The sequence below is a fragment of the Leucoraja erinacea genome, chromosome 20 (assembly GCF_028641065.1).
Source record: "Leucoraja erinacea ecotype New England chromosome 20, Leri_hhj_1, whole genome shotgun sequence".
NCBI classification, from domain to species: domain Eukaryota; kingdom Metazoa; phylum Chordata; class Chondrichthyes; order Rajiformes; family Rajidae; genus Leucoraja; species Leucoraja erinaceus.
This window is the reverse complement of record NC_073396.1, coordinates 18,538,241-18,559,944: the sequence shown is the minus strand read 5'-3', so window position 1 is coordinate 18,559,944 and position 21,704 is coordinate 18,538,241. Positions and strand designations below refer to the sequence as shown.

Sequence of the window (21,704 nt, the reverse complement as noted above, 5' to 3'; positions counted from 1 at the left end):
CGGATTCCCTTCCCGGCCTCTCAGCTGAGGGTTGGGGGGTGAGCAAGGGCAGATTCTGGTCGCTTTGGAGAGGGTTGAGGTGGGAGGGGGCTGTGGGTCAGGGCTGTGGATGAAGGAGGGGGGTGTGTTCAGGGAGGGGGTTGTGGGTGGGGGAGTGGATTGTGGGTGGGGGAGAGGGGTCGGGGAGGGGGGTGTGGGATGGGGGGGACGGGCGGGTGTGTGCTGTGGGTGGGGGAGGTGGGTGTGGGTGGGGGTGGGGGGTGGGGTGTGGGTGGGGGAGGGAGTTCGGGGGGGGGAGGGGGGTGTGGAGGGGGGGGGGGGTGGGGGGGGGGTGTGGATGGGGGGGGAGGGGGTGTGGGTCGGGGGGAGGGGGCCGGTGCTGTTAGTGATGGATTCTCAGTGGGTGGGGGGTGACTACATTTGTGAACCCCCCAAAACACTACCGTCCCCGTACTCCGGCACACGGTCCCTTCTCTCTTCCCGTGTGTTGTGGAGATGACTGTTGTTGGGTTGTTCAGTCGGAGGGACTGTGTGTGTGTGTGTGTTTGTGAGTGTGTGTGTGTGTGAGTGTGAGTGAGTGAGTGTGGCAGAACAATACTGAGTCATTATGTAAAGAAGCTGGCTGACTCTTCCCCACCGGAGGAATTCGGGTCACGTGACCGCTGCTTTTTTGACTAATCTCATCACCATGGGAGCAAGCTTTGAAAAGAAATAAAATATACAACGAGTGCTTGTGGTGTGCCACAGGAGAGAGTCTCACAGGGAGCACAGTCCCAGAGAGACACAGTCCCGGAGAGGTACACAGCGCCAACGGGCACACATTCCAGTGGGGCACAGTCCCGGTGACAGATAGTCCTGTCGAGGAGCCCAGTCAAGTGAGGAGCCCAGTCAAGTGAGGAGCCCAGTCCGGTGAGGCACTGTCCCGGTGAGAGATTGTCCCGCTGAGGAGCACTGTCAGGTGAGACACAGTCCCGGCAAGGCAGGGTGTCGGCGAGACACAGTCCGGTGAGAAGCACGGTGCTGCTGATACACAGTCCTGGCGACACACAGACCCCGGTGTCATAGAGTCCCGGACACAGAGTGTCCCAGAGAGGCACAGTGCCGGTGAGGCTGAGGCCCGGCCAGTCACTCGTGCTCACTCTCGCCTCGGCCTCAGGGAGAGGGAACTCTAAAGCAAGTGCAGGCTCGCGGTGCAGGGAGACAGGAGTGTGGGCGTCAGGCGAGTGAGGGGCAGGTGTGGGGAGATGCCCGGGGCGGGGTGGTGAGGGTGGGGGTGAAACCGGGGTCAGGTACCTCGTCGCACTCTTGTAGGTCAGACTCTGGCCCGAGGGCCTGACAGCTTGTGGAACCTCGGTCTGTGGCTGGAGATGGTCAGTGGTGGCCGTGTGGGGATGGAGGGTGGACAGTGTGTGGGGGTGGAGGGTGGACACTGTGTGAGGAGCTGTGGATGGTGGGGGGCCGGCTTGCCCCCTAATACTGGCTCGCAGCTGCGGGTTCAAAGACACCAATTGAAATGCTTCCTTTGAAAAGAGAGGCTCATGTTGACAATACAAGTTTGTGGACACAACCAGCTGTGGACAGATGTTCCTGCCATTCTCTCCTGTCGTCAGGAATGTGACCACTGACCAGTGGTCAGCGTTTCCCTTCAGCACAGACCATCCCCGGCAGCACGTTCCAGGCACCCACCACTCTCTGTGTATAAAACCTGCCCCGCACATCTCCTTTAAACTTTCCCCCTCTCACCTTATAGCTATGCCCTCTAGTCGTTGAAGTTTCTATCCTGGGAAAAGGGTGTGACTGTCTACCCCATCAATGCCTCACGTGGTTTTATTATTACAAGAGTGGTGGAGTTCTGGAGTTAAAGGGTAGGGAACGAGAGCAGGAGTGAGGATACCTCTGGCGAGGGGAGAATGGGGTAACGAGGGGAGGATGGGGTAATGAGGGGAGGGTAGGGGGTAATGGGAGTGGTGAACAGGCAAAGTGGGGGGAGGGTGAGGGTAATGTGAGGATGGGGGTAATGAGGGGAGGGTGGGGTAATGAGGGGAGGAGGGAAGGAGAGGGTGAGGGGAGAGTAGGGGGTAATGGGAGAGGTGAACAGGCAATGTGGGGGGAGGGTGAGGGTAATGTGAGGATGGGGGTAATGAGGGGAGGATGAGTGGGTAATGGGGGTGTCAGTGTGGGGCAGGTATGGCCAGGTGCTGTGAGGGTTTTTGTTCCTGGTCAGGCAGCGCCGCTGAGTTAATGAACAACTTCTTCCGGTTGAGCAGCCCAGCGAACAGCAAATGGCCGGAAAATTCAGACTGAAAGGTCCGTACAGACCATCTTTATCCTGCATAACTTTCATCAGAGGTTTTCTCCAAATTTTCTTCAAATCTTTTCCCTCCCAAGAGGTGTGTGCCCACACCCCCGGCTGCTGTCGACCCCCTGCCCTTTCATTCCAGAACTCAACTACACATATGATAATAAAATAGGGCAGTCAGAGTCTTTTCTCAGTGTGGTATTGGCAGGACGAAAGGGAATAGCTTTAATTTGAGAGGGGAAAGTTTAAAGAGGATGTGCAGGCAAGTTTTTTTACACGTGGGTGGTGGGACCTGGAATACACTGCCGGAGGTGGTGGTGGGGGCAGAGTAGACAGTGGTGTTTAAGCTTTTAGATAGGTACATGGATAAGCAGGGAATGGAGGGATATGGATCACGCTCAGGCAGAGATTAGTTTAACCTGCCATCATGTTCGGCATGGACATTGTGGGCCGAAGGGCCTGTTCCTGTGCTGCACTGTTCTGTGTTCTACGTTCTATCACAACACACTCTAACCTATCACTCACTAAAGAATGGGAACTAACATTGTGATTCCTGGTTCAATCCCACACTGGGCAGTTGTGCAGTTCCTCAGTTTGACACCGCAGTTGTAGCAGTGCAGTTGATGGGGGTGTTGGGGAATGATATATGGCAGGCATGCAGTCTGTGAGTGTCCACACCAGGGGTGCAACAGGCATGTGGTCAATGCGTGTTCACACCGAGACTGCAACAGGCGTGTCGTTTCGGTGTGTCCAAACCGGGGATGGAACTACATACACTGCCTGTGTCCTTGGGCTTGAGATATTGGGCTGGAGATGATGGGTTGGAGATGTTTGGACCTCAGTGCCATGGGAACCAGTTGCAGCCCAGGACAGCCGCCTGCATTCACTGGCTGGGGTACCCCCCCTCCCCAGCCCGCCCCCGCCAACGTTGGACGCTCTGAGTTTAACCATGACTTCTTCTCCCTGCCCAGGCTGGAGAGCAGTAAGCTGAGATTGGTTCTGCCGCTCAGCCGCAAGGACAGAGTGAATGGCGCCGGGTCTGCAGTGAGTGTGGAACCCCTCCCCCGCTCCCGCCCCCGTCCCCGCCCCCGTTCGCTCAGCTTGGACTGGTAAGTGTGATCCCACTCACCCTTCCCCTCACACTGCCAACCCTCTCTGCACAGCTCCTCCCCTCAGGCACTACCTCTCCAGGTCCCCACGTACTCACTCCTCCCCTGACCACTGCTCTAACTCACTCCTCCCCTCGCCTCCTGACTCTCCCCGGCTTCACTCCCCCCTGCCTCTGAACCTTCTCCCCATTAACCCCGATCCTTCCTGCTGTTCTAGTAACACTTGCCAACCCTGAGCTCTCACCTCTCCTTGGCAATCTCGGCGTGGGTGGGGAGAGGGTGGGCAGGTTCAGAGGGAAGGGAGAGGCTACTGTGCCCTGTGTGTCGGTGAGGTGTGAGGTCGGTGTGCAGTGTGTGTTGGTGAGGGTGAGGCCAGTGGGTGAGGGTGAGGGTGAGGGTGAGGGTGAGGGTGAGGGTGAGGGTGAGGCCAGTGGGTGAGGGTGAGGGTGAGGCCAGTGTGTGTTGGTGAGGGTGAGGCCAGTGTGTGAGGGTGAGGCCAGTGGGTGAGGGTGAGGGTGAGGGTGAGAGCAGTGTGCTGCGCCAATAAGGGGTGAGGCTGGTGTGCTGCTGTACATCGGTGGCTGGGGGTGTTCATGACATTGGTTTTGTTGCTCTTGGCCAAGTGTGGAGAGCTCAGGGGCCTTGGGAGACTGACGGGACTGGACACACCCAGATAGGATACAGTCACCAAGAGTACAGCATGACCTACAGCAAACATCGTGGGCCGAAGGGCCTGTTCCTCTGCTTTACTCTTCTATGTTGCAAGGATTATGGAAGTTGACGCTAAAGAAAGGGGCAAAGTTTAAAGGAGGTGTGCAGGGCAGTTTTATTACACAGGGGGTGGTAGGGGGCTGGTACTTGCTGCCAGGGGTGGTGATGAAGGCAGATACAATAGTGGTGTTTCAGAGGCTTTTAGATTAGCACATGCATATATAGGGACTGGAGGGATACTGTGTTTACAAACCTGTTATGTCACTACAAGTAATAATTTCATTGTTCTGCTTCGGTATATATGACAATGAAACATTCCTGAATATTAATATGGGTCAGGTGCAGGCAGAGATTAGTTTAACATGGCATCATATTCGGCACAGACATTATTTGTTCTCACAGTTATGGATGTTGGTGCTAAATCAGGAACTCTTGAAAATGAACAGAGCACTGGTTTACATAGAAACATAGAAAATAGGTGCAGGAGTAGGCCATTCAGCCCTTCGAGCCTGCACCACCATTCAATATGATCATGGCTGATCATCCAACTCAGTATCCTGTACCTGCCTTCTCTCCATACCCCCTGATCCCTATAGCCACAAGGGCCACATCTAACTCCCTCTTAAATATAGCCAATGAACTGGCCTCAACTACCTTCTGCGGGAGAGAATTCCAGAGATTCACCACTCTCTGTGTGAAAAAAGTTTTTCTCATCTCGGTCCTAAAAGATTTCCCCCTTATCCTTAAACTGTGACCCCTTGTTCTGGACTTCCCCAACATCGGGAACAATCTTCCTGCATCTAGCCTGTCCAACCCCTTAAGAATTTTGTAAGTTTCTATAAGATCCCCTCTCAATCGTCTAAATTCTAGCTTAGAGTTTAAATTCCTGTTGCACCTTGCATGTTGCTGCAATGCCTGCCTCAGTCTTGGCGGTGTGAAGTGTAGGCGCGGGTGGAATGTGGGCAAAACTGGGGGATATTGACACTCAACAAGGTTCCACATCAGTGAGGTGTCACCGTCTGTTGCGGGAGTTTGGGGGGAGCTCTGGGTGTTTGAGGGGAGTGCTGCACTCCTTCAACACTGGGCTCTGCTACATGGGGTAGAATGCTCACCTAGAATGCAGAGAGCCACGGGGGCAGAGAGATGAAGGTGTGAGGTGTGAGATAATCTGTGTGAGAAAGTAGCCACATCATAGCACCTGATGACATGGGAGGAAAATGTCCCATCTCCACGGATACTGCCCGACTTGATGGATATTTCCAGCACTTTCCACTTTAATACCAGTTAGACCAATGCAAGTTAGTGTGAGTTTTATTGCCACCGATTTGGTGCAAGAATGGAGAATTGTCAACAAGACTGTTTGAATCCTCACAGCATTTAGAACAAAATAAGTGAATTAACAGCATAGATAGAACTTGATGAGTGTATTGTGATAGCTGTTACAGAGTTGTGACTGCAAAGGTCAGCAATGAATTATTGCAGAATAATTAACATTTAGGGGAAGTGGGCAAAATGGAAACAAGGCAGTCAGCTTTGACACCAAGGAATTGGATAGAGACCCCCAGCTCAAAAGGTCACGTGGGGTCAAGTTCGGTGGAATCGAGAAACTATGTGGGAAGAATAGATGGGCTTGTACAACCAAACCGTGGGGGTGCAAGGCATGGTACAACTCAAGGGGTTCGAGGTTGTTGTGAGAATGACTCCGAGATTTGAGTATGTACGTGGACTGGACAAAGCACAGATTAAGGATAAACCAATTAGAAGAAATACAGGTGAATCTTGGGTGGTACAGGAGGCTTCCAGTCCGCTGGCCTTCATCAGCCAGGGTATTGAGTACAGACGTTTTGGACGTTATGTTGCAGTTGGTGAGATCTTGCTTGGAGTATGGATCACACAATGGACCATATTCTGGCGACAGCAGGATGGTCTACGGAAAAGACTTTCCAAATATTTTATAATAAGCCGATCGCCAAACCTGCAGTGTTTGCAGAAAGAATTTTAAGTTCTGCAATATAATTTAGCCCGAGGAAGCATTATTTTCTTTGTTTACACATTATCGATTTATTCCACCCATATGATTAATATAAGCCACCACCGTGGTATTATCAATTTGTAGGCGGCCATGCAAATGGTGCATAGTTGAATAGTAAGCTTTTAGCCCATAAAACGCACCCAACATTTCTAAGTAATTTATACCCAGTGTCTGTAGTAGTGATGATTCCTGTATGTCCCATCTACCACCAGTACTAGATATAGTGTTAGTTGCTCCCCAGCCCCGAGCACTTGCATCCGTTTGTAATGTGAGTGATGGGTTACTGATAACGATGGGGCTGGAACTATGCCAAATATTTTCTTTCCACCATTGTAACTCCAAAATTGCTTTGGCTGGTAATTGCATAGGTCGATCTAAATGGCCTGTATGTTGTTTTATCGCTTGCACCTTTGCCCTTTGTAAATTTTGATAATGCAAAGGTCCAAACTGAGCAGCTGGAAATGCTGCTACTAATTTCCCAATTACTTTTGCCACCTGTCGAATAGATGGTTGATTAGTAACAATCAATTTGTTGCAGGCTTCCACCAAATCTGCTGCTTTGTCCTTTGGCAACATTACAGACATATGGACAGAGTTAATTGTAAATCCCAGATAGTCCATAGTTGTGGATGGTGTCAACTTAAATTTATCTGGATGATAAACCCCAGTGTTTCAAACAGATGTTTGGTAGCTAAAACCACTGATTTAGCTAATTCCAGTGTTTTCCCCACAATCAAAATATCATCAAGATATGCCATAACAATATGTTTTTGTTTCCTTAGTATTGCCAAGGCAGGTTTCAATATCTTGGTAAATAGTCTTGGGGCTGATGTTAACTCATTAGGCAATGATTTATGCTGCCATAGTTGCCCCATCCAGTTAAATTTTAGGTATCTACAATGATCCTTATGAATGGGTACTGAATAGTATGCATCTTTTAAGTCAATGCATGCCATGAAGTATCCTTCGGAAACTAATTGTTTGGCAGTAACAAATGTTTCCATTTTGAAATGTATATACTTAACAAAAGTATTCAGTCTAGTTAAGTCTATGATGATGCGACATCCACCATCTTTCTTGGTTTTGGTAAAAATGTTCGATACAAATTCCAGAGAGTCATGCTCCGTTCTCTCTATAATTCCTTTAGCATGTAACCTCACCAGTTCTGCATGTCCTTCGAATTTCTCCCATTGTGAGAGTACAAACTCCCTGTCAGGTACATGTTGAACTGGTGGCATACCTTTTTGGATGAAATCAATTTTGTGTCCTTGAATACTTTGTAGCATATATTTATCTGATGTAATAATCCTTCCAAAAACAAGTGTAACCTTCCCCCTGTTAGTACAGGACCTACACCTTTTATGTTCTGGAAGGAACCAGACCCACCTACCTCTATGGTTACCGGTAGTATGTTCATTTCTTCGACCTCTGTTTCTTCACTGGTTGAGGCGCCGGAGTGTGGGGTTGGCGCATCTTCCATGAGGGCCGCTCTGGGCCATGGCCTAATAAAGACCTTCGTGGTTGATGTGCGGCCCTCATGCTTTCACCAGCACCCTGGTGTTGATACTTGCTGGTGGATGCATAGGGGTGCTGCCGCCTGGGGTGTGTGGTTTTGCTCGTTCCTGCAGCTGCCCTCATAAGCCCAACGGCTTTAGACTCTTCATCCAGTTCTTTTACTTGCTTGGACAAGTCTTTTCCAACAGCAGTATCTGTGGCTGTGCAGTTGCAGTTTTGCACAACCCTGCGAATTTGGGGTTGAGGGCAGGTTTGATGGCGTTCTTCCGTAGGCAGTTTATTTCATACTGTGTGTTACACAGTAGGGCCAGTGTGTCCTGTTGGTTATCCGTCATTTCGACCCCATCAACGGAACGGGCGTAGGACGTTATGGCTGAAGTCAGAAGTTTTAATACTTTCTGGAGCTTCACCTCCTGGGCCCTTATGCCCAGCCCAATGTACCTCCAGATTTGGCTGTTGACGGCGGGTACATTTAGCGAGATGCAGTTCTCCGAAGGTATATATTTGTCCATTGTTTCATTGACTACCTGTTCCTGCAGAGGGTGGAAGGACAGGTAGTCTACACTGGCCGCCAGTTTGGCCTGCAATGGCTGTCCCGCTCGCGGTGGTACCACAAACTTGTTGACCACTCCCAGCAGTTCTTCATGGCCCTGCACCCCCAGCACACTGCTGGTATCTTCAGCCACGAGCCCCTCTTCCAGGCCAGCCCAGCCCTGGCCCCCAACGCTCCCCTCTGTCGAGGGAGATGCGATGGACAGCGCCAAATACGGTGCTGTTGTGGGTGTGCGAGCACTCCCATGGCGAGCTTGCTCCATCTCCCGGATCAAGTCTCGCTGGAGCATCTGCTCCATCAACCGCTCCATGCGGGATAGACGGTCACCTTTGCTGCTCTTGGGCAGCGCGTCCTCCTGACCGGACTCGTCTGAGTCTATCGGCCGGTCCGACTTCTGCTTCACCTTGCCTCCAGCCCGCTGCGTTGTTTCAAGCTGGGCAGCTTGCGGAGTTGGGCTTGGCAGGGCAGTGTTTAAGTCGGTGACTGTGGACCGCAGGGTAGGCGGTCCCGGTGCCGTCGGTTGCCCCCCCCACTGCTGGAACCTTCCTGGTCCACCACAGTCGTACGGGATGCGACCTTCTTTACTTTTCTTCCCTTGTCCATGTTTGCTGAAACAGAGAACACAGCAAGGGTTCAGAATATACGACGTCAGAATAAGATTAACTTACCTGCAGGTCCCGTTTTAAACTTTGCCGCAGGAGAGCTCTTCCCCTGCCCGTCGCTGTTGCACTGCGTGAGACTCTATGTCGCGCATGCGTGCTTGCGGGGTCTTCACGTAGTCACTCATGTGACTCCAAAGTAAAATAGGCACTTGGACAGGTACATGGATAGGCAAGGTTCACAGGGATATGGGTCAGACGCGGGCAAATGCAACTTGCTTAGCTGGGCATTATGGTTGGCATGGAGGAATTGGGCCGAAGGGCCTGTTACCGTGCATCTATGAACTCTATGAATTGCAGCTTCGGCTGGTGGGATGGTTTGTGTCCCGGGGTTGTGGGGGGGAAGGGCAGGCGTTGCATCTCCTGCGACTGCAGCACACCGCGCCTAGCCGCCACGCGAGGTTTGCTGACTGCAGCATCGTCGAGCTTCATACTCAGCAGGGGGATTCGTCCAGTTGCATCTGTGATGGGAGCAGACTGATCCCCCAGGGCCCAGAGGTGTTGCCCAGGGAACAGCAGACGAGATCCTCCTCCCTGGCTGTGTCCGGCTGAGCGGCAGCCCGGGGAATGGGGGTAGAGCAGGTCAAGGTGGGTTCTCCGCAGCCACAGGCAGAGGTGCAGGGATCATTGCTGGGCCATGAGGGGTGTTTACGGTGGAAGTGGTTGCAGATGTGGCTCTGGCTGTCCACAGAACGTGTGTGGGGCGCTCAACGCTATTCTCTCCTTTTATGAAGTCAGTAAAATTTCACAGCTGCGTGGCAGCCAACAAATGAATCGCACATGCAGGCAGACGCTGTTAATTGAACCCTTTAAACAACAGATTACAAAACCTCAGCCAACGAATAAATAAAAGTGAAGTTCAAACATGATTGCACTCCGGTCTCTCCCTGCAGCGATATTTCAGTAGCTGAGTTGGGTCAAAGCAAGAGGCTGTTCTGCGGTTGGCTTGATGGATGGAGGGACCCTGTCCTGTAGATAGAGTCATCAAGTGTTATAGTTAGAGAACTCAGCCCTTCAGCCCATCCTATCCATGCTGACCCATCTACATCTATCCCATTCACCAGTGCTGGATCTGTAGCCTTCTCTGTCAATGATTCAGAAGCTGTACAGCCAAGAAACTGGCCTTTCGGCCCACTTCATTTATACTGGCCAAGTTGGCATACTGGGCTTGTCCCATTTGCCTGGATTTGGCCAATGTCCTTCTAAACCCGTCCTATCCATACATCTATCTAAATGTCTTTTAAAAGTCATAATACTATCCCATTCTATCACTTCCTCTGGCAGCTCATTCCAGATAGGGACTATCCTCTGAGTGAACGTTGCCCTGGGGACCCACTTAAATATCTCCCCTTTCACCTAACGTCTGTGCCCTCTAGATTTAGAATCCTCTAACCTAAGGCTGTGAGTGTTCACTTTATCCATGCCCCTCATAATCTCATGCACCTCAATAAGGTCCCCTACGCTCCAAAGAAAAAAGTATTTGGTCCATATAAGTGTATGGTGTGCATTCTACTATGCCTTACGATTCAAGCCTCTTAGTCATAGTGAGGGTCTCTGTCTCCACCATCCCCTCAGGCAATGTCTAGACTCCAACCACCCTCTGGGTGAAAAAGCACTTCCTCAGAATCCATTTAAACCTCTTACACCTCACCTTAAATCAGTGCCTTTGGTCTTAGATACCCGACAATGTCCTTTCAGTCTATATTCAGGGTCCCAACATGAAATGTCAATTGTCCATCCGCTCCACAGATGCCGCTGAACCTCTAACGGTTTGTGTTTTGCTCGAGATTCCAGCATCTGCAGTTTCCTGTCTCACCGACAATGTCCTTTGTCCATTCAGACCTCATCTACCTCCTCCAACCACACACTTTGGTCCCTGATGGGCACTCCTCACTCCTCTTATTGACATCAAATGCTCCTTAGCCTTGCCCACGGCTGCCACTTCTTGTCTTTTCTTTGCTCCCCCTAGTTTTAGTTTAGTTTAGAGAAGAAGCATAGAAACAGGACCTTCGTCCCACCGAGCCTACACCGACCATCAATCACCAGTCACAAATCCTAGTTACTTGTTAATAGTCACTTGGAATTAGTGTAAATGGATACAATGGTCGGCATGGATGTGGCGAGCAAAGGCCCTGTTGTGTGCTGTCCGCCTCTTTAACTGTATACAAGGAGTGGGCCGTTCCGAATGGTGGAGCAGGACTGAGCCTCGAGAGACCAATGTTGATGTTCATGACCCATAAGCATCTGAACCAGGAGACCAGTGGAAGCTAAATCACATGTCTTTGCTCTTTGTCTTCAAGTCCACGCGGGCAAAACTCACGCTGTGTTGCATCCCAGACACAAGGTGTGGTGTCACAAATGTGGTGCACAAGTGACTGGGAGCAGCTACCATCGAACAGTCAGCTGGAGTCAAGTCTGTTAGGTGAGCTGTAACTGCACAAGACTCTTAACAGCAATGAAGTGGGATCATGGAATCCAGTTCATAGATCACTGAAGATGGCAGCACAAGGAGAGAAAGTGGCAAAGAAGGTGCTTGCATTTATTGCTAAGTGCATTGAATATAAGAGTCTGAAAGTCATGTGCAGCTCTATAGGACTTTGGTTAGCCTGCATTTTGAGTATTGCATGAAGTTCTGGTCGCCCGATTACAGGAAGGATATGGAGGCTTTGGGAAGGGCTTTGATTTACTAGAATGCTGCCTGGATAGGTGACTTTCAGCTACGTGGAGAGGTTGGATAGACTTGGATTGTTTTATCTGGAACATCAGTGGTTGAGGGGATACTTCAAAGTTTTCAAAGGTCTTTTATTGTCACGTGTACAGTGATACGCAAATTACCATACAGCCATATAGGGAAAAAAGGCAACAAGACACATAAATACATAAATGTTACCATAAACATGCAATTGAAGTATATTAAATTATGAGAGGCATAATTGGGGTAGACAGTCAGACCTTTTTCCCAGGGTAGAAATGCCCAACACGAGAGGGCATAGCCACAAGGTATGCACTGGTGGTGGAGGCAGATACGAAAGTGGCATTTAATAGGCTTTTGGATATGCTGGGAATGGAGGGATATGGATCATGTGCAGCAGAGGAGATCTGTTTAACTTGACATTGCGGGCTGAGGGGCCCATCCTGTGCTGTACTGTTCTATGTCCAACCACTCCAGTCTGAATGGATCTCACTCAGTATGTTCCATGCTCTGGGTATTATCGGCCATTAATCTCTATTTCAACCAGCATGGACATGGTGGGCCGAAGATCTGTCTCTGTGTTGAAGGATGGTGTGGGTCTTTGATGATGTTGGCAGCCTTTTTGAGGCAGCGACTGCGATAGATCCCTTCTTCGATGGTGGGTCAGAGGTCAGAGCCGATGATGGACTGAGCAGTGGTCACAACTTTCTGCAGTCTTTTCCGCTCCTGGACGTTCTAGTTGCTGAACCAAGCCATGATGCAACTGGTCAGCATGCTCTCTACCATGCACCTGTAGAGGTTCGGGAGAATCCTCCTTGACATGCCGACTCTCCATAATCTTCTCAGGAAATAGAGGCGCCGATGTGCCTTCTTTATAATTGCATCAGTGTGCTGGGTCCAGGAAAGATCTTCGGAAATATGCACGCCCAGGAATTTGAAGTTCCTGACCCTTTCCACCATCTTCCCATTGATATAAACGGGATTGTGGGTCCCTCTCCTTCCCCTTCCAAAGTCCACAATCAGTTCCTTGGTGTTACTGGTGTTGAGAACCAATATATAGAACTATGAGAGGCATAGAAAGAGTAGAGCCTTTTTCCCAGGGTGGAATTGTCAAAGACTAGAGGGCATCGCTTTAAGGTGAGGGGGCATAGTTTAAAGGAGATGTGCAGGGCACGTTTTTTTACACAGATAGTGGTGGGGGTCTGGAACGTGTTGCGGAGAGGGGGGGGGGGTGGGTGGGGGCGGACGCAGATATGATAGCAGCATTTAAGAGAGTTTTGGATAGGCACATGGATACGCAGGGAATGGAGAGATATGAATTATGTGCAGACAGATAAAGGTCGCCTTTGATATTATGTTCGGCACAGACATTGTGGTCTGAAGGGCCTGTTCCTGTGCTGTATTCCATGTGGGACGTGAGGAGTTGCAGATGAGATGTAGGCTCTCTGATAGAACAAGCCTCACATCACCCTGACCTGTGATTGACAGGGATGCTTGAGTTCTGTGAATGAGCAATTTGCTTGGATATATTGAGCAATCGTACTCTTTATATGAATGGGTCAGAGACACTTTCTACAATAAAATAGACATTTGGACAGGATACAGGAGAGATATGGGCCAAATGCAGCAACAGGAGATTAGTGTACAGTTGATGGGGCATTTTGATCGTTGTGGAGGGGTTGGGCTGAAGGTCCTATTTCCGTGCTGTGTGAATCTATGGCTCCGCGTCTAAATGCCAGTGGTTAATGGATCTCTCAGGATGGGCATATGCAGGGATCACAGGGTCGGTAGCAGCAATGATGATAATCCGGCTCAGGCTGGGAGCTGGGATGGCAAAGAGCGTGGTTTCTTCACGCTGAGATTGCAACGTTGCGGTGTTCCCGGGTCGATGCTGGGACTCTGCTGTTTGATAAACATCTCAGAGTCAGGGTCAACCTCTGCCACTGGCAACGAGGGTGGGAGTGTGCTGGAGGTGAGGGGGGAAATATCAGAGGGGCACAAGTAGGCTGGAGAGGGAATGTGTAATGGGCAGCACAGTGGCGCAGCAGTGGAGTTACCACCTTGCAGCGCCAGAGACACAGGTTCGATGCTGACTATGGGTGTTGTCTGTATGGAGTTTGTACATTCTCCCCATGACCTGCATGGGTTTTCTCCGGGAGCTCCTGTCTCCTCCCACACTCCAAAGACGTACAGGTTTGTAGGCTAATTGGCTTGGTGAAATTGTAAATTGTCCCGAGTGTGTGTAGGATAGTGTTATTGAGGATCGCTGGGCAGCGCGGACTCGGTGGGCCGAAGGGCCTGCTTCTGTGCTGTATCACTAAACTAAACTAAACCCTGTACTCGTTGCCGTGACCATTGATGGTCAGTGTGCCAAACGCCTTCTTCACCACCCTGTCCACCTGTGTCCCACAATCAAGGATGTGCAAGATTGGATCAGCCTCCATCTCCCGCAGCCACTTCCCCGTGTATGAGATATGCCCCCGGCCGCAGAGTGTTCCTCCTCGATGCCCGTGGACCTCAGTTCCTCGATGGCACTCTTGGTCAAAGGCTGCCTGACGTCCAGGCCGGTTCCCCACTCTGCTAGGAGATCAGTCGTTGATCTGGGGTCTGGAGCAGGGGTCTGATGTGGGGGGACGGAGGGGAAGAGTTGGGTCTGGGATTGTTGGAGGTTCCCTTGTCATCACCATGTGCTGCTTTGTGTGAAGTGGGTGTGGTGGAACGTCACTGCCTTTGTGAGGGGGAGCGGGCGTTGGGCATGGCACATATACAGCTGGCTCTGCTGACGCACTAAGTGAGTCAGGACCACAGCCATGTATAATTAACATGCCGTACTGTCATTGCCAGTCTCCCCGCCCTGGCACCCAGATGCTCTACTGTTCCTCTCCGTAGCCTGGGGGGGGGTCGCTGGTCTGGTTCCAGGGGCGGTTGTGGTTACGTCAGGACTGGGAGAGAGCGCAGGACATGAGTTTAATGTAGAGGATGTGACTTTGGTGAAACGCTGAAGGTCGGGCAGATCGACAGCAGATGCAGCGGGGACGGAGGCTGGGAAGAGATCGAGCTGGCAGCTGCTGCATCACCCCAGGGCTGTGGAGCTCCAGCCCTCGCCAGTGCCCGGTCCCCACGGCTCAGGCATCCCAGTCTGCGGATCATCAGAGGAATCTTGGATGGGATATGGCGCTGAGGTGGGAGAGTAGTTGCCATCTTAACGGGCCAGCAGGGATGTGGGCCAAATGGCCACCTCTGGTTGTGGTGAATGGATGGGTTACAGTGATGAAGGGGGAACTGGCGCTGGGGGGGGGGGGGGGGGGGGATTTGTAACTTTGTAATCACTCTTTGTGGGTGACTATTTGCACACCTTGGGTATGGAAGCAAAGAATGTCATCGTGACTTGTCACACATGATAACGTATTCAATTCAAATGGTGTAGGGAAGGGTTACAGTGTATGGATGGGTTACGGTGTATGAAGGCATTACGGTGTACAGAGGGGTTATGGTGAAAGGTTACGGTGTAGGCAGGGGTTATTGTACATGGAGGCGTCTGTGTACACATGGTGCAGTGTACACAGAGGGTTATGGTGTACGGATGGGGTTATGGTGTAGGGAGGGGGGGGGGGTGTGGGGAGGGGTGGAAGGGTGGAGGTGTGGGGAGGGTGGAGGTGTGGGGAGGGTGGAGGTGCGGGGAGGGGTGGAGGTGCGGGGGGGGTTATAGTGTGAGGAAGGATTACTGTACATGGAGGGTTACAGTGTATGGATGAGTTTCGTGTACAAAGCTATTACGGTGTAGGCAGGAACGCTGCCTGGGTTAAAGGGCAGAAGCTATAAGGAGAGGTTGGACCAACTTGGTTTGTTTCCTCTGGAGCGTTGGAAGTCTAGGGACCTGATAGGAGTATATAAAATGATGAGAAGCATAGATAGGGTAGACATTTAGAACTTTTTTCCCAGGGTGGAAGGGAGGGGGTTCTGGTGTAGATGGTGTTACTGGGGTATTACAGTGTACAGGCAAGCGGAGGGGTTAGTGTAGAGGGAGGGGTTTACACACAGATCAGCAGGCTGTGGAGAACGGCCGGTCTGGTGCGAATCTGTGGCAATTGTGAGGGGGGCAAGAACCCCCAGGCATGGTGAGGTGAGGCTGAGCCGATGGTGGGGAGGTGACTGGGCCCTGGCGAGGGTCGGCGGTGAGTGTGTGCAGCAGTAACCATGTCCTCTCCCGTCAGGTCCTCATCGCCCAGGATGAATCAGCAGGTGCGGGATCTCCAGCTGGCGCACAGCAGGAGGCTGGTGTCTCCTGCCTCTCCCAGCGCGGCCAAGAGGCTCTACAGGAACCTCTCGGGCAAGTTCAAGGTCAATTACACCTCCTTCGACGAGCCAAGCTTAATGGGACGGAATGAGAAAAACAAGCAACGCAGGTCTGGCTTGGTAAGCAGCTAACCACGTCTCCGTAACGACCCGCTCTGTCCCAGGACACCCCTGCATGCCCTGTCCTGCATCAATGCACCTCATCCTCAGTAACCGCACCCTGACTGCAACACTGCAACAGCAGCAGTGGAGCTCCAACACAGCAACATTCTCTGCATACACACTCCAACTGGATGTGGAGGCTTTGGAGAGGTTTACAAGACGCTACCTGGGTTAAAGGGTATTAACTATAGAGAGGTTGGACCAACTTGGATTGTTTCCATCGAGTGTTGAAGGTCTAGGGATCTGATATGAGAAGCATAGATAGGGTAGAAATGTAGCATTAATTTCCCTGTGTGGAAATGTCAAAGACTGGAGGGCATAGCTTTAGGGTGGGAGGGGCAAACGTTTAAAGGAGATGTGTGGGACAAGTTTTTACACAGAGTGGTGGGTGGGTGGAACACTCCACAGGGGTGGTGGTGGAGGCAGATATGATGGTGACATTTTAGAAACGTTTAGACAGGCACATAGATATGCAGGGAATGGAGGGAAGTGGATCACATGCAGGCAGTGGAGATTAGTTAACTTGGCATTAACTCTGCAGAGACATTGTGGGCCAAATGGCCTGTTCCTGTGGTGTATTGTTAACTATAGCACTGCAATTACATCACTGCAGCTGTGACACTGCAACCATTATCTGCAGCTGCATTCTAGCTGCAACACTGCAATTCCTGCACTTCACCTCAGTGCCGCAGCCGGGACATGTTGCAAGATACAGAGAAACACTGTTTTGCGTGTTATCATGCTAAAATAACAAGTTCTTTGGACCCTCGCACTATCTTTCATCGTACATTACTAGATTTTATCTTGCCCTAAACGTTATTCCCTTTATCCTGTATCTGTACACTGTGAATGGATTGATTGTAATCATATATAGTCTTTTCGCTGACTGGATAACACACAACAAAAAAAGCTTTTCCCTGTATCTTGGTACACGTGACATGACAGTAATAAACTAAACTAAACTGAATCGTCCATACAAAAGCACAAGGAAGGCCAAAGATCAGGATCAGGTATTGCAGAGGAATTGAGTGCTGGTAAATGCCTGCCTGTGAGAGCACTCAGTCTGTCACTGTCTGAGAGAGTGTACCTGACTGTCACATGCCAGGCTTTGTTCCACCCCCACCTCCGTCCCAGCTTTCTCTGCCCCACTCTAATCAGTCCGAAGAAGGGTGCGGAACTGACACGTCCCCTTTCCATGTTCTCCAGAGATGCTGCCAGATCCGCTGAGCTACTCCAGCACTCTGTGTACCACTAGGAGAAAGTATAGACTGTACGCTAACCTGTTCAACATCGTGGACAAAGTTGCCCAGAACAGTCACAGCAACCATAGATTGCTGAACTCACTGTGTCACAAGCCAACACTACTAACATTGGAACAATGCTGATCTGGGAGTAATCCCAAATCCCTTTAAAAAATATCCCAGGATAAAGGGCATGAAACACTTCTCTTCTCTAAAGCAGATTAGATGGTCAGCCATCCACAGAGACCGTGCCACACTGGCCCCACAAACGACATGTAAACATCCCCAGGGGACCGTCCTGCTGAATTGAGTTACTTGACCCACTGACCAGCGGTACACGGACTGACGAACAGACCCAAAGTCAGGGGCGTGGAAACAACTGACAAAGGGATCTGCTTTGTACTGAGACACAGCGTTCCTGACCCTGGAAGTGTGTGATGGGACAGTGGAGGGAACTTCATTCTGTGTCTGACCTGTGGTGTCCCTGCCCTGGGATTATTAGATGAGATGTTGGAGTTGGTGATATATGTACTGTGTTCCATATACAATGTTAACCACTGGAAAACCTGCAGAAATTCTGATTGGAAGTGCTGGTTGTGTATTAATGGTCACATCTGTACATGGTTGCCGAGCAGATTCTGGCCATGTGCAGGCAGTTAGCCCACCGGCATCGGCAGGGGAACACAGATCCAATGGCAGAGCCTGAGCCTGTACCAAGGCTGCCTTGGAATGGCCAAGGTGGGAATGGGCCAGGGTGGGACTGGGCCAGGGTGTGAATGACCAGGGTGGGGCCAGGGTGGGACTGGGCTTGGGTGGGACTGGGCCAGGGTGGGAATGGGCCAGGGTGGGACTGGGCTTGGGTGGGACTGGGCCAGAGTGTGAATGACCAGGGTGAGAATGGCCTGGAATGGATCAGGGTGGGAATGGGCCATTCGCTCCCTGTTGCTAATATCCACTAATCCAGACAGCATTCTGGAAAACGCCTTCTGCACCCTCTCCAAAGCCTCCACATCCTTCCTGGAATGGGGTGACCAGAACAGCACACAATATTCTAAAAAGTAGTAGGATACTTTCCCCTCAGTCTAAAGAAGGGTTTTGTCCCGAAACGTTGCCTATCTCCTTCGCTCCATAGATGCTGCTGCACTCGTTGAGCTTCTCCAGCATTTTTGTGTACCCACAATATTCTAAATGTGGCCTGACCAAAGTCCTATAAAACTGCATCATAACATCCTGTCTCAAACCTTCACCTATGAATGCAAGCATACCACACGCCTTCTTTACCACTCTATTTACTTGTGTTGCTACTTTCAGGCAGTTATGGATTTGGACCCCAAGACCCCTCTCTGAATCAATGTAATTATACGAGTCTTGACATTGACTGTATACTTTCCCCTTACATTTGACCTCCCAAAGAGCATACCTCTTACTTGCTCGGATTAAATTCTCTGCTCAAATTTTCAACAAGTCTAGATGCTGCTTTGCCAACGTTCCTCCCTCTCCATGCTGCCAGTCTTTGTGATGGGTTTCCCAGCAGCAATGGCGGAGATTTGACCAGCATGTTGCTGGGCCAGGGTGGGACTGGGCCAGGGGCAGGGTCAGGGTGGGACTGGGCCAGGGTGGGACTGGGTCAAGGGTGGGACAGGGTCAGGGTGGGACTGGGGGTGGGACTGGGTGAGGGAAATCATGGGTTGTGTCCAGAATGAGGGTTCCCAGACCAGGGACGGCACTAGAGGGGAGTGGAGTGGACGTTGCAATGTAGTGGGGCCGGGAACATTGATGCGGAGAGAGGCTGAAGGGGAACCGTGTGCTTGCTCCTGCAGAAGCTCCAGGGCAGCGAGGCGGTGTTTGAGGCGGTGGAGCAGCAGGATCTTGACACGGTGCAGATGCTGCTGAAGCTGTACACCCCTGACGAGCTGGACCTCAGCACCCCCAACAGCGAGGGCCTGACACCCCTCGACGTCGCCATCATGACCAGCAGCGTGCCCATGGCCAAGCTGCTGCTGCAGGCCGGCGCCAAGGAAAGCCCCCACTGTGAGTGGCCTCCGCTGCGGCACACCCCCGCTCTGCCCCCTTCCCCCACCCATCTCCCTCCCCTTGCCCCGCTCTGCCCCCTCCCTCCCAGCCCCCCTGCTCTGCCCCTGCCCACCCCCCCGCTCTGCCCCCCTCCCTCCCAGCCCCCCTGCTCTGCCCCCCCTCGCCCGCTCCTACACCCGTCTCTCAGATACACCCCCCCCCCCCCCCCCCCCCGTGACCTCCGCTCCTGCACCCACTCCAGCACCGCTCCCTCACATACGCACACCCCTGCCCTGTGATCTCCAGCCCTGCACCCCTACCCCCCCCTCACAGGGCATCACTATCTCCACCCGAAGAGGAAGTGTGACTGATTGTGTTTGACCTGTATTATTTTGCAAGTGTGAGTGTACTTTATTTCACTTTACTTCGTAAGCAGTTTACAAACACCAATCAATCAATTATGTACATCCATAAGCACGACGTACTGCTCCCCCCCGGTGGCCGCGGTGACCAGTGTTCACTGGAGGCCTCCACAATCCTCGTGCTCCTTCTCCAGGGACCTGCGGGCACGGGCTTCAGACCCGGAAGAGGGGCAGGACCCTCGACTGGGCCGCTGCCTGGACACATGAACGGCCACTGCAGCCAGTCCCAGAGGCAAACCTCCCCCCAGTGACTGTCCCTCCCCACTCCGTACTGGGTGGCCAAATAGCAAGAGCGGCTCAACAAATAGTTGATAAATCAACATTTTACCGCTGTCACTGTGAATGGTTACATCACAGTCGTCAATCTGTTAAAATACTCACTGTTACAAGTACTGGAAAGATCAAAACTGCCAAGTGTTGGGCTGAAATGCCGCCAAAACACGAGGAGCAGTCCCCTTAGGGCCACGACCTGTTCAGATTTTACTGTGAAAACTGACATCAACTCAAACAATGGTCGAGGCTCAATGGCCGCGTAGCTCTGAGTGGCTGTCATCTTTAAGGAGTGGCTCGACAAAAGTTATCGGTACTTAATAATTCAAAATCTTATGGCTGTTGCTGCTGCAAACAGCGTACTCCAGCATTTAATGAACGGTCTAAATAGGTAGTGTCCAAAAAAACAACAAAAGTATCGTTCTCCGGGTAAACAACGAATGGCCATGTCGATCTTGCCTGTCGACATTGCAGCTCCTAACGAGAAACGTCAGCTTCACTGGCAATCCAAAAAACACTGTTCCCCTCTACCAGCCGACCTGGCCTAGGTAAATCGATATGGGAGGGAAGTTTGCCACAGAGAGTGTGTGTTGGGATGGTGTGGAGGTTGGATGGAGTTTCACTGTGTCTGGGTGATGTTTAAGTGGGAGAGCTGCGTTCGGCCTGGCCGTGGCGAGTTGTCCGCACTAACACAGGCTGTCCATGCAGTTGTTAGCCTGGAGAGCCGGGCAATGCACCTGTCCAGGCTGGTGCGGGACTCGGAGCAGCGGCTGAGCGAGCTGGCGGCACAGGTGGTGAACCAGGCACACAGCCCCGACTGCACGGAGAAGGAGAAGCAGCTGAAGGCCTGGGACTGGCACAGCCGGCTCTTCAAACGCATGAAGACCGGCTTCGAGCACGCCCGTGAGTCTCACCTACACAGCGGCCGCTCCCTGCCCAGCACCGGCTCCATCCTCTCCCCCAGCATCCTCCCCTCCTCCTCCACTTCCCCCTCTTGCACTCCCCCCTTCTGCCATTCTCCTGGCACTAGTCAGGCCAACTGACTGTCAACAGCCTCGATGTGTGTCCACATGCGCACATAAATATATATACACATACACACACACACCATCTACACTAGTCCCTCGTTTCTGGCCTTGGTCCACATCCCTCTAAACCTTTCATATCCATATACCTGTCCAAATATGTTTAGAATGTTATAGTATCTGCCACAACTCCCTCCTCTGGCAGCTCATTCCATACACCCATCACCCTCTGAATGGAAAAAGCTGCCTCTCGGGTTCCTATTAAATCTTTCTCCTCTCACCTTTAACCTATGCCCTCTGACATTAGACTCCCCTACACTGGGAGAAAGATTGTGAATCCATCTTAATCACATCCTTCATGATTTTATTTACCTCTGTTGGGTCAACAATCTCCAGGCTCCTACAATTTACCATGTCAGACCTTCCCCTGGTTAAACTTGCCAAAATGCAAAACCTTGCACTTATCTCAGTTAAATTCCACTGGCCATCCCTTGGCCCACTTCCCTAGTATATCAAGATGTTGTTGTAACCTCTGATAACCTTCTTCACTGTCCACTGGCCAACCAGTTCTGGACTCAACCTCTAACTTGCCAACCACATTAATCACATTGTCATGGGGATTATTGGTAACATTTCTTCCGATCTGGTGCCGTGTATTCAAGGCTCACGATGGGATCTCCTCCACAGCAGAGAAACCAAACACTG

General features: G+C 51.4%; 1 protein-coding gene across 1 annotated transcript in view; it reads left to right on the top strand.

Moving 5' to 3' along the window:
* Positions 1-3,274: 3,274 nt before the first annotated feature.
* LOC129706866 (ankyrin repeat and fibronectin type-III domain-containing protein 1-like) overlaps positions 3,275-21,704 on the top strand; it is a 49,918-nt gene continuing 31,488 nt past the window's right edge. The window contains exons 1-4 of the mRNA XM_055651454.1: positions 3,275-3,408; positions 15,785-15,986; positions 19,090-19,300; positions 20,683-20,877. Coding sequence (XP_055507429.1) covers positions 15,801-15,986; positions 19,090-19,300; positions 20,683-20,877 — 592 coding nt within the window. The 5' untranslated portion in view covers positions 3,275-3,408; positions 15,785-15,800. The remainder of the gene's footprint in view (positions 3,409-15,784; positions 15,987-19,089; positions 19,301-20,682; positions 20,878-21,704) is intronic.